Genomic DNA, 12,205 nt, shown 5'->3' with positions numbered 1-12,205 from the left:
GGGAGCCTGCCCGTCGCCATGACAACCGTCCCCGCGGCGCGCGCCCGGGCCCGACGCCCCCAGGCGTCCGCACCCGCCCTGACCCCCCCCCTCCCCTCCCCAGTCGCGGCGCACACACCCCCTCCCTGCCGGCTGTGGGAAGGGGCCGGGCCTGCTGCCTGACGTCTGCGGGGCTCGGAAGATGGCTGCGGAGCTGAGCACCGGGCAGTGGCTGCGGCGGCGGCGGGCGGGGAGCGCGGCGGGCGGGGGCTCCGCCTCACGCGTGGGGCGCTGAGCCGGGAGGCGCGGAGGCGGCGAGGGCAAGCGGGGGATCGGGGGGCCGCCGGGCGCCGCCTGCCCGCGCACCTGCCGCACCATGGGCAGCGCAGAGGACGCAGTCAAAGAAAAGCTGCTGTGGAACGTGAAAAAGGAGGTACGGTCGGGGGGCACGGACTCGGGGGGCTCGCGCCCCTCCCGCGCTGCCCCAGGAGCAGAGGGGGTCCCGGTTCCCACGCCCGGGGCCGCCAGCCCACCGAGCCGGGGGGGGGGGGGCGGGGGAGACCAGGCGGGGGCGGGGTCCGGGGCGGGCTGGGCCTCACGCCCCTCTCGGCGCCCGGGGCAGCGCCCTCGCCCAGGGTCAAGCAGGCGCCCTGGGGCTTGTTTGCTTCGCGGGCCTCCCGCTCCCCGCCCTGTGACGGCAGCAGCGCGGGGGGACCGCGGTCGGGGGAGGGGTGGCGGCGATTGCAGGAGAACCCGAGTTGCCCATTCATTGCCGGTGCTGCCCGGGGGAGGGGGCGGGGTCCCCCGGGGTCCCCGCGGGCCTGCAGCGACAGCGAGCCGGAGGGAGAACTAGGGGGCTTCGCTCCCTGGTGCCCTACACCGCCCTCCGGTATTCCTCCGGCAAGTGAGTCGTGGCTGGCTGAGGGTTCGCCGCACACCTCCCTGCCGCTCCCTCCACGCCCACCTCCTTACCCAGGAACCCGGGTATTTTTAAGAATGGTTTTTAAGACTTCGATTGTTTTTCCTCTTTTGAGGGAAATCCTTCAGAAACAAAAAATGTTTCTCTCGACTAATCCCCTTTCCCTTGACCCTGCTTAAAGCTCATTTCAATTTCGGGGGTTGGGGGGGGGGAGGGTTGCCCATATGAATGACTCACCAGCTTGTGAGAGAGCCTGCAGTGTAGATGAAATGAATGAGGCCTCCCTCTCCAGCCTGCCTCTGTAGCTAGGTCTGCCAGGTGTGAACTACGTGAGGGGAAGGAACCTGTCTGCTTGATCACTATTATATATCCAGGGCTTGGCCCACTTGTGGGCACTCTATTTGGTAAACATATCTGCTGACCTTGGAAACTGAGATCTGGTGGGAAAGTCTTGAAGAGTCCAGACTTAGTTCTGTGTGAACTTGAGTAAAGTTATTTAAACTCTTTCAAGTCTTGCTTTCCTCATCTCTTTTTACAATAGGATAATGCCATTTATTCTCGGATATATAATGTACTATATTTCATTCACCCTTAGCGTCTCAGGCTTTGAGAAGACTGAGCTCTCATTCTGCATTAACCATTAGCTTCTGTGAGCAACTTCAATGCTTTTGCTGTGAAGTGGCCAAGGGAGGGTTTCTTAGCGCCAGCCTTGTCCCCAAAGAAAAGAGAAATCTCAGTGATTATCCCCCCGGAAGAAGACAGTGTAAAGACAGAGCTGGGGGAAAGTAGGTGTACAAGAACTATGTGCGTGTTGCTAGTATTATTTGAGACCCAAATTTGAGAATTGATTAGGTATATTGGGAAATACTTTTGAGAACATGATTTTCTTCCCAGTACTTAAAGACTATTTCAAGAGTGATTCCTTTGAACACTGAACGTGTGCCACAAGGATGTATCTTCCTGGCAAAGGCTGACCTGCTCTGAACTCCACGAATTTCCCCCATAGTGCTTGGTTTACAGAAAGCCATACTCTCTCTCTCCTAAAAGAAGAGACAGCTAAGAACTGTAGGCAAGCTTGTTCTTACAGAGGACCTCTGGATTAATCCAGAAAGAATCAGCAGGTCCTCCTAACCCCATGTGTCCCTCCAGCTGCCTCAGGTACCTGTAGATATTTAGTTGTGAGTTTCTGCAGTGACCCCCTGGGAAGTAATCGAGGAAGCTTTTAACAGCTTGCAGTGCAAGAATCGATCAAATCTGATCCTCATTTATGTAACCACTAACCATGAGCAGTCCCAGCAGGAAGGAACCTCCAGGTCCTTCTTCCTCCGTAGGCCTCAGGTGTTCTGCCACTCTCCATATAATACAGTGCATGTTAAGAGAGGACCTTGGCCTGGCATGGCTGTGTATGCCTTTAATCCCAGCACTCAGGGCAGATGGGTCTCTATGACACCCAGGCCCAGTCCGGGCTACACAGTGAGATCCTATCTCAAAATAAATAATAAGTAAATAAAACACAACAGAACAGCCTGGGAGCCCAGGCACCATCAGGACACTGCATCCTGTCCAAAGGATACAGGCAAGGACTGCTGCTGCTGTACATGGGAGCATGTGCCTATAACCCCAGCATCCGGGAGGCGGAGGCAGAAGAATTACAGGAAGTTTGCGCCAAGGCTAGTGAGTTTGAGACCAGCCTGGGCTACATAGTGAAACCTTGTTTCAAAAAATAAAATAGAGAGAGCTGGAGAGCTTGCTCTGTGGTTAAGAGCACTGTCTGCTCTTCCAAGTTTGATTCCCAGAAGTAACATGAGGGCTAAAGATGTTAGCTCCAGTTCCAGGGGAGCTGATGCCCCTTTGTAGCCTTTGCAGGTAACATGTAAACCTGGTGCACAGACACACATGAAATACGAATAAAGATAAAGAAATCCTAAAAAGATAAGGCCTGTCCCTGCCATGGTTTACTTTCCTGTGTGTTTATATGTTTTGTATTTTCGTTATACTGTGGTAGAGAAAACCCATCTCTGATTCCCAGTGTCGGTTATTTGTCTCCTGGCAGATTCCCCGTGGAATCTGGCATAAGTGCAACTAGAACCTTAACGCTTGATGGGAGTGTAAATTGCTACAGCCACTTTGGAGAACATTTTGGCACTATCTGGTAAAGCAGAATATATGCATCAGAAATCCCTTGCCTAGAAACATAAATTTTAAAGAGCCAGCACATATGTTCACCAGAAGACATGTCCAGGTGTTCACATGATTCATAACAACTCCCAGCTGGGAAATACCCACATGCCAGTCAACTACGGTATCTTCACACAATCTACAGCAGTACACAACAGAGACGAATCTCACCAACGTTCAGTCAAGGCAAAGAAACAAATCACAAAACACTCCTTACTGTTATTTTAATTTTTTTAAGTATAAAACTTGCAAAACTATGGGCTGGAGAGATGGCTCAGGGGTTAAGAGCTGGGCTGCTCCTGCAGAGGACCTAAGTTCAGTTCCCAGCACCCACATGGTGCTCACAAACATCTGTAACTCCAGTTCCAGAGCATCCAGTGCGCCTCCTCCACATATGTACATACACTTGGGCACACACATATACACATAAATAAATTTTTAAAAAACGTACAAAACTAATATAAGAACTCAGAGGTTGGGCCTGGTGGCACAGGCCTGTGATTCCAGCAAGGCAAAAACAGGGCAAATGAAAGTTCAAGGATTGCATGGGTTATAAACTCCAGGCTGCCTTAGGGAATTTAGTAAGATCCTGTCTCAAAAAAATAAAAAGAGATCTGAAGCTGGACTACGTGGTTCATGCCTTGATCCCAGCACTCAAGAGGCAGAAGCAGGCAGATCTCTATGAGTTCAAGACCAGCCTTGTCTCTATAATGTAGTGAGTTCCTGGCCAGCCAAGAGCTAAATTGTGAAATCCTATCTCAAAACAATAACAAAAAAAGGTCTGAACACTAACTCAGTTCTGCTTGCTTACCCAGTATGCACAATGCCCTGGGTTCAGTTACCCCTCCCCACACACACACACATAAAGAATAATAATTAAAATTTAAAATAAAAGAAGCTGGACAGTGGCAGCACACACTTTTAGTCCCAGCACTCAGGAAGCAGAGGCAAGTGGATCTCTGAATTCAAGGCCACCCTGGTCTACAGAGCCAAGACTACACAAAAGCCCTGTCTCAAAAAAAAAAAAAAAGATAGTGGGTATTTGAGTATTCATAGGAAGAAGTAGTGACTGGGGTAGGGGAGCTAATAAAGCAAGGTGCTCTGGCAAACTGGTTATATGTTCTATTTCTTTTGTTGCTTAAGACAAGGTGTCCTAACCCAAACTAGCCTTGGACGTGCTGTGTAGCCCAGGTTGGCCTTGGCCTTGAACTCTTCTTTCAACTTTAGTGTGTGGGTGTGTGTGTGTGTGTGTGTGTGTGTGTGTGTGTGTGTGTACAGGTACACACATGTCACAGTGTATTTGTGTGGGTAAGAGAACAATTTGTAGAGTCTTCTTTCTTTCCACTTTTACATGGATTCTGGGACTTGAGCTCAGGTCATCAGGCTTGCTCAGGAAGAACTTTTAACTGATGAGTTATCTAGCCAGCCTGGGCCTCGAACTCTTGATCCTCTTGTCTTCATCTCCCAGCAGTTGGGATTTCAGGCATGTACCACCCCATCTGGCACTTGTTCTGTTTCCTACTCTAAAAGTATGCAGTGTGTGAGAACTCACCAAGCCTATGAGATTACCATATAAGCTCATTTTTATATGTTTAATGAATAATAGTAAATAATAAGAATATCTTTTTTGTGGTCCTAGAAATTAAACCTGAGGACCTCAAATGACAGGCAAGCATTCTACCATAGCACTCACTACATCCCCATCCTATAAGTGCCTTTTGGGGGTTGGGAGTTGAGACACGGTTTCATGCTATAGCTCAGGCTCTAACACACTACAAGCCCAGGTTAGCTTCAGACTCAAACCCCAAAACATCAGAGTTTTAGAACTTAGCCAGAAGGAATGAGAGTTGGTGAGCCATGGATGGACCTACTCCTAACCTCAGAAAAGGAGAGGCAAGTTGTTTGTCTTCATCCTGTCCTGAGCCAGTCCACCTCTCGAGGACAGTGTGTCTACCCAGAAGCCCTTCTCCAGCTGAGTGTGGATGAGCAAATAGCCTCCCATCCTTGTTTTCTAGACAAGAAGACCCTTTTGTGGAAACTGGGATGTCCACACTGGGTGGTGGGTTTGACCAAGCTCAGGGCAGGCCATGTGGGGGAGCACTGCTTTCTCCACCCCACACCCCACACCCCACACCCATACCCCCGCCTCCCGGCTTTGTCATCCTTACAAGTACCTGAAAAGCCAGACCAGGAGGTCACAGCCAAGCTGTTTACCTTCCAAGAGGAAGGAATTGAATCTAGAACCTAGTGTGTCCAAAACCTGCTCAGCCACTAAGATACACCCTCAAACCCCAGGAGTCCTTTGCTAAGGAGGAAAATGAAAAATAATAATGCTAGCCTAAGGATGTAGGTCAGTGATAGAGTGTTTGCCCTGGGTAATCAGTAGCCCAGCAAACATAAATAAATTAAAATAATGAAGATGCCCATTTATTCACAGGTGAAGCAAATCATGGAGGAGGCTGTCACCAGGAAGTTTGTGCATGAAGACAGCAGCCACATCATTGCTCTGTGTGGTGAGTAAACACCTTACAGTGACGGGACATATGTGGACTTAGGACTGAGCACTTGGTCCTGGGACCTGGAAAAGATGAGTCCTCTGCTTTAGACCCTCTCAAAAATGAATGTGAGTCCCAATCATCACAGACTCTTTTGAAGTCTGTTTGAGCCCCATCCCAGACCTACTGAATCAGAGTCTTCAGGTGGCATGAATTTGTGTATTTTAGTATCCTAGGACAGTAGGTCCCAAATTATGGTAGCACCAGATGCACCTGGGAGCTTGTTAAAACATTCACAGCCATGTCATACCTGGTGTCCCACGCCTGTGATCCTAGCTATTCAGAAGGCTGAAACAGGAGGACCAAAAGCTGAAGGCTTGTTTCATCTGTGGAGTGCCCAGGGCCAGCCTGGGAAACTTTGTGAGACCTTGCCTCAGAATAAAAAAGAGAGAGAGACGGCTGAAGAGATGGTTCAGCAGTTAAGAGTCCAAGGTGACACACACCTCCTTTAATCCTAGCACTCAGGAGGCCTGGGCAGGTGGATCTCAGTGAGTTTGAGGACAGCCTAGTCTAGAGCGAGTTCCATGACAGCCAGGGCTACACAGAGAAACCCTGTCTCAGAAAACAAACAACCAGAATCCTGGAGCTGGGCATAGTGGTGCACGCCTTTAATCTAAGCACTCAGGAGGCAGAGGCAGGCGGATCTTTGTGAGTTTGAGGCCAGCCTGGTCTACAGAGCGAGATCCAGGAAAGGTGCAAAGCTACACAGAGAAACAAAACAAAACAAAAAAAAACCTTTCCCTGAAAGCTGTGGATTTTGGAACCACCCGTCTTATCTGTCCCTTTTCACTCTGGGGAAGGATTGGTACTTTGGGGATGTTTTTATGTGCTTTTGGCTGCCACATTTTTCTAGTTGCTCCATTGTCCTGATTCCCCATGTACTTGGTTAGATGCAGGAGAGCATGAACATAGGCGAGGAGGAATAACAAGAGCTTCTGGCTATAGAATGGAGTGGTGTGGTGGAAAATCATCTGTAACATGAAACAGATGTTTGACGTTGTATGAAAAAGTTTGTATCTACACAGTTTTCTTTGATTTCCAGAAATGTTGCCATCTTCTAACACCTCCTAAGGAGAGGAGGGTACCAGAGCCTAACATGTCCTAGCCTTGTTTTTTATTGTTATTACATTATATTTATTTCACGTGGTATGTATATGTTCATGTGTGCACCGCAACACATGTGTAGGGTTCAGAGGACAATAGTTGGGAGTCTGATGTCTTTCCACGGTGTGGGTCCTAGCCATCACCCTGCTTTTGGCAACAGTGAGACAGAACTGCCCTTCCCATAAGTCCAGCAACACTCCAGACATTAGTCTCTATGCAGCAGAATGGCAAGGACAAGATAGACAGTTCCTGCCCCCAGGAAAATACTGACAGACAGACAAAAATGCATGAAAAGATGTGATAATATGTAATGACCAGATCTATGGAGAACAATAAAACAGTTACAGAGGGTGACTGGGAAAGGCAGCCAGCGAGCAGAGGCAGTGAAAACAGGGCTTTGAAAGCTACTGGTCTTCCTAATACTAAAGCCATCTTAGATGAGTGATGTTCTCTCTCTCTCCCTCTCTCTCTCTCTCTCTCTCTCTCTCTCCCCCTCTCTCTCCCTTTCTCTCTCTCTCTCCCTCTCTCTCTTTCTCCTCCCTCTCTCTCCCTCTATCTATCCTTGGCTGACCTTGAACACTGAGTCTCTTGATCTTCCTGCCTCAGCCTCCCAATTACTAGTACCATAAGCACTACCACGCCACACCCATCTTGAACTAGTTTGTTGATACCTCCAGTATGCTCCTTTAAAATTAGAACAGTGATCTCCACCTCAACTGTTTGCGGGGGATTCAGTTTACATCTGTGAACATGCCTAGAGTTGTAAGAGCAGAAGATGTTTTTTTCTTCCCCTTTGGGTGTCAAGGCCAAGGCTAGATTTGCTGCTGCTGCTGCTGCTGCTGCTGCTTCATAGAACCCGTGCCCTGGGAAAGAAAAAAGAACAAGCTCCCTAACGTCATGATTATTAGCCTAGAAGCATATTAGAATTCTGGCTTAGTGCTAGGCTTTGTCAGAGCACACCCTGTGGAAAGCTATCGTGTAGTGAGAACAGCTTGTGCATGGGTGCTGTGTGTGGGTAGCCAGGGGAGAACGGGGAAAGAGGGCTGGAGGGAGGCCAGCAGGAGAAAAGCACGAGGACCTCACAGTCAGCCTGTTGAGGTGAGAAGCACCTGCCAGCTCTCCTGCAGCTGGCCTGGGATTCCCTGTCCCCTGGAAGCTCTGGACCTCCTGTCTAAGGCTCTGGGCTCTTTCATCGAGCCGGAAGATCACACTCCAAGAGAACGGTTTTTCTTTGAATCATTTTTGATTGTTGTAGTAGACAAAGCCTTCAAGTTTCCAGGCTTTTAAACTGAGTCCAGGAGGAGGAGCCATGTCCTGCTGGCCTTCCAAGGCTCCTAAGAGTCATTGATGCAAACATAAGTGCCACAGGATCAGACAAAAAAGTTTGCAAGTGAAGCTGCCCAGATGTGAGGCAGTAGGCAGTGTCAGGGACTGAAGTGACCCAGATGTGAGGCAGTAGGCAGTGTCAGGGACTGAAGTGACCCAGCTGGAACTTGTTCCGTGTGAAGAGGGTCCGTCCCGACTGAGTTGCTGGGCCGAAGGAATTCAGGCCCAGGCTTCTCATGGCCTCCCACAACTCTGGGATCTTGTGTGTGTTGGTGAGTATGTTAGCATGTTTGTGGTGTGTGTTGTTGTTTGTAGGTGTAGGTATGTGTGGAAGCCAGAGGTCAACCTCAGATGTCCTCAGGAGCCACCCACCTTGTTTGTGGGGATAGGGTCTCTTCACTTGGGACTGGAGCTTACTGATTAACTAGGTTGTCTGGCCAGCAATCCCCAGATGGAGTGTGTGTGTGTGTGTGTGTGTGTGTGTGTGTGTGTATACATTAATGCATGCATGCATGTGGAGCGGGAAATCGTTGCTGTTGTTTTTGAGACAGGCCTCACTATGTAGCCCTAACTGGCTTGAAACTCACAATCAAGACCAAGCTAGCCTCAAACTCAGAGGGATTCTCTTCCTGCCTGTACCTCCCAAGTGCCGGCACTAGAGGCATGGAAACCACACCCATCTCATTTAGTGACTTTTTATTAAATTCAAGTCAGCAACTCAGACACCAGCTTTTAAAATCAAGCAGTTCTGAGCCGGGCAGTGGTGGCGCACACCTTTAATCCTAGCACTCGGGAGGCAGAGGCAGGAGGATCTCTGTGAATTTGAAGCCACCCTGGTCTACAGAGCAAGTTTCAGGACAACCGGGGCTACACAAAGAAACCCTGTCTTGGGGGTGCAGGGAGGAAAAAAAAAAAAAAGAGCTTAAGGTCTGGCTGAAAGATGGCTTATCGGGTAAAACTGCTCATTGCCAAACCTGTGACCTGAGTTTTATCCCCAGAACCCACATGGTAGGAGGAGAGAAATGCTCCCCTGGGCCCCACATGGTAAAAAGTGAGTGTACTGCCTGTCCACACACAAAAACACCCACTAAATAAGTGTTTCAAAACATTTTTGGGGGGTGGGGAGTTCAAGATAAGGTTTCTCTGTGTAGCCTTGGCTGTCCTGGAACTCTATCTGTAGACCAGGCTGGCCTCGAACTCACAGAGATCCACGTGGCTCTGCCGCCTGAGTGCTGAGATTAAAGGCGTGCACTACCACCGCCTGGCATTTTAAAACATTTTAAAGAAAAAAGATTTTTTAAAAATGTTTTAAAGAGCCCAAGGTCATCCTCATGGATACAGTGGTTTAGAGGCCAGCCTGGGTTGCAGGAGACTCCATCGAAGAGACTTACTGCTGGACTGGAACTCGTCGGTAGAATACTTGCTTAGCATGTCTAAGATTCTGGATCCAGTCTCCAGTTGAATCGGATTAACGCTTCGTATTTTTTCTGTGACTTTGTGAACAGTTCTTCTGCCTCCCAGCCCTGACCCCACATTGACTGGTATATCCTGCTGCCTCCTTCCATGCTGGGAGGAAGGTGCTTTTAACATGCACTAGACAGGGCACTCTGAGTCAGCACTAAACAGCAAATTGTCTCAAGTTATGCCCTTGAACCTTGCATCTGAAATAATAATGCATGTGCTTACAAACAGTTATTTTCTCGCCATCAAGAGATTTGAGTAATTGAGGCATCAGCCCATGGAGCTCTGTTTCTCTGAGCCTGACCTCCCTCTGCAGTATCTTTCTATTTCCTCTATTCTTGTTGATTACTACGATTGTGGGACAAGGCCTCACTGAGTATCCCTGGCTGGCCTGAAGCTCACTATATAGACCAGGCTAACCTTGGACTCACAGAGATCTGCCTGCTTCTTCTGCCTCCTGAGTCCTGGGATTAAAAAGCATATACTATCATGCCTGGCCCCAGGACTAGTTGTTTCATGTGTGTGTCTGTGTGTGTGTCTATGTGTGTGTCTGTGCTGGGGATTGAACCCAGATCCTGAGGCAGGCTAGACAAGCCATCTACCACAGAGCTATACCCTCAGCCCTGTGGATCTTAACTTTAGGTGGCTGAGAGGGGAGTCTGGCGCTGAAGAGCAGTTCTCAGACTCAGTGATCTTCTCACACCATCACCAGCTGCTAGGCATTGTGGGTGGGGCCTGGGCCAGCCCTGTCTCCTCAGTCATCAGCTTTCCTGGGCCAACCTCAGGGTTGCTTGAGGCTGAGGATGAGCTGTAATGGGAGGTGGGGGTAGAGCCTGGAACTGGGAATAACATGGGGCTTTATTAACCAGCTCCCTGTTGCTAAGCAGCTTTCATTAGCCAGTGAGGTCTCCCCTGCAGTGAGCTCCTTCAGGGAATGGCAAAGAGATACTAATAAGCTGGGAGAGCAGCAGGTGCTGCAGGAGGTTGCATCCCACCTGGGAGATTGCAGCCGGAGATGTTTCTGCACGGTGAGTGATTCAGACTCCAGGCAGTTGCTGGCCTGGCTCTTTTCAGCAAAAGGGACTCCTTCCCTCCCGCAGCCAGTGAATAGCTTATTATCAGACTGACTAGCTTTTGCTTTCACCCAGAAACGAACAAGTCAGGTAGCTTTTCAGCTATGATCAGGTAGGAAGACAGATGTCCAGAGCAACTGGTTTCCCTCCCCCGTGCTAGGGCATAGCCAAGAACACATATGTGCTTTGGCCCGTTGCCAAGGCTCGAGTCAGACAGACCACGGTTTGCGTGCTGCTTGTGTCTTACTCATAGTCAATGACTCATTTTCATCTCTGAACCTACCCGCAGAAGGTAGACTTGAGCATTGGAAGAGCTACTTAGGGCTAGGTGTGGGTGGTTAGCTCAGTGGTCAAGCTCAAGATAAAAAACCCAAAAGAGCTGCACATGTAAAGCGTGTAACATAGCGTCCAGTGACATCTTATCTGGAACCGTCTCGGGAAAGCCTCAGGCACACCCTAGAAGTCCATCTAGAAATCCACATTTCTGGCAACCCGAAACATCTAGACAGTTGAGGAGATCCGAAATCTTGGCACTCGATCAGGAAATTGGATCATATTAAGTAATTGTTATTATAGCTGGACGTTAGGATGCACACCTCTGACCCTAGCACCCTGTTGGGGGTGGTAGAAACAGGAGGACTGCTGCACGTTTGAGGCCATCCTGGTCAACATAAGTTCCAGGCTAGCCCGAGTAACACTGGCTCTAAAAAGAAAGAGAAAATGTGTTTATTATTGTAGGTTCAATAAAGGTATCTGTACTTGTGTCAAGAGTCTAAAAGTTACCTCAAATAATCCAAAGATAGGAAAAAATTGGTTGCATATGGTTTAGCTGAAACAAAATGTGGCTGGGACTGTTAACTATTTAAGTGGACAGTGGGTATATGGGGGTTGTTATACCATCCTCCTGACTTTTGTGTATGCTTGAAATTTCCCTACCAAAAAAAAAATGATTTTCTTTTTTTTTTTTTTTTTAAAGATTTATTTATTTATTATGTATACAGTGTTCTGCCTACATGCATGCTTGCAGGCCAGAAGAGGGCACCAGATCTCATTACAGATGGTTGTGAGCCACCATGTGGTTGCTGGGAATTGAACTCAGGACCTCTGGAAGAACAACCAGTGTCCTTAACCTCTGAGCCATCTCTCCAGCCCCATAAAAAAAATGATTTTCTAAAGAGAAGGATAAGCTAGGATATGCAGCTCAGTGTTTGAACTCACATCTGTCCTGGTGCAAAGATTGTGCCTGGGGGTGGGGGTGGGGCTACCCAGGAGAGGAGTCCAGAGGACTCGATGGGACATCGTAGAGGAGCTGCCTTGTAGAGTCACAGCTAAAGTCATCTGACTGGGCTCATGGGATCCAAAGACTCTAGGAGATGGTGGGTCTCTGGCCACTGGGTGAATGCGCTCAGCCTTTGTACATGGAGGAAGAGGCTGTCTCTCACCTGGTTCACCGGGAAGGTCCAGTGTCCCTGCAGGGCAAAGAAAATGAGTATGTGTGGCATGATTCTCATTTCCCTCACCATGGTTCCAGAAAAATGAGACCAGTTCTTTCTCCTTCACGTCGGAATCTATAGGGGAATGTTGCTCTTCTTTGGGGAGTTGAGCAAATC

General features: G+C 48.9%; 1 protein-coding gene across 4 annotated transcripts in view; it reads left to right on the top strand.

The window, feature by feature from the left end:
* The first annotated feature begins 258 nt into the window (after positions 1–258).
* The window catches only part of Sgsm2 (small G protein signaling modulator 2), a 40,121-nt gene continuing 28,174 nt past the window's right edge, over positions 259–12,205 (top strand). Inside the window, exons 1-2 of one of the 4 annotated variants that reach the window (XM_076542884.1) lie at positions 259–412; positions 5,514–5,589. In XM_076542884.1, the coding sequence (XP_076398999.1) occupies positions 356–412; positions 5,514–5,589 (133 nt within the window). In that variant the 5' untranslated portion in view covers positions 259–355. Of the gene's footprint in view, positions 413–713; positions 884–5,513; positions 5,590–12,205 lie in introns of those variants that run through there. The other 3 variants (XM_076542886.1, XM_076542887.1, XM_076542885.1) reach the window with 3 other exon arrangements.

The sequence above is a fragment of the Peromyscus maniculatus genome, chromosome 8, assembly GCF_049852395.1.
Source record: "Peromyscus maniculatus bairdii isolate BWxNUB_F1_BW_parent chromosome 8, HU_Pman_BW_mat_3.1, whole genome shotgun sequence".
Taxonomy (NCBI): Eukaryota; Metazoa; Chordata; class Mammalia; order Rodentia; family Cricetidae; genus Peromyscus; species Peromyscus maniculatus.
Note: the sequence above shows the minus strand (reverse complement) of the source record. Positions and strands in the feature narration are given on the sequence as shown.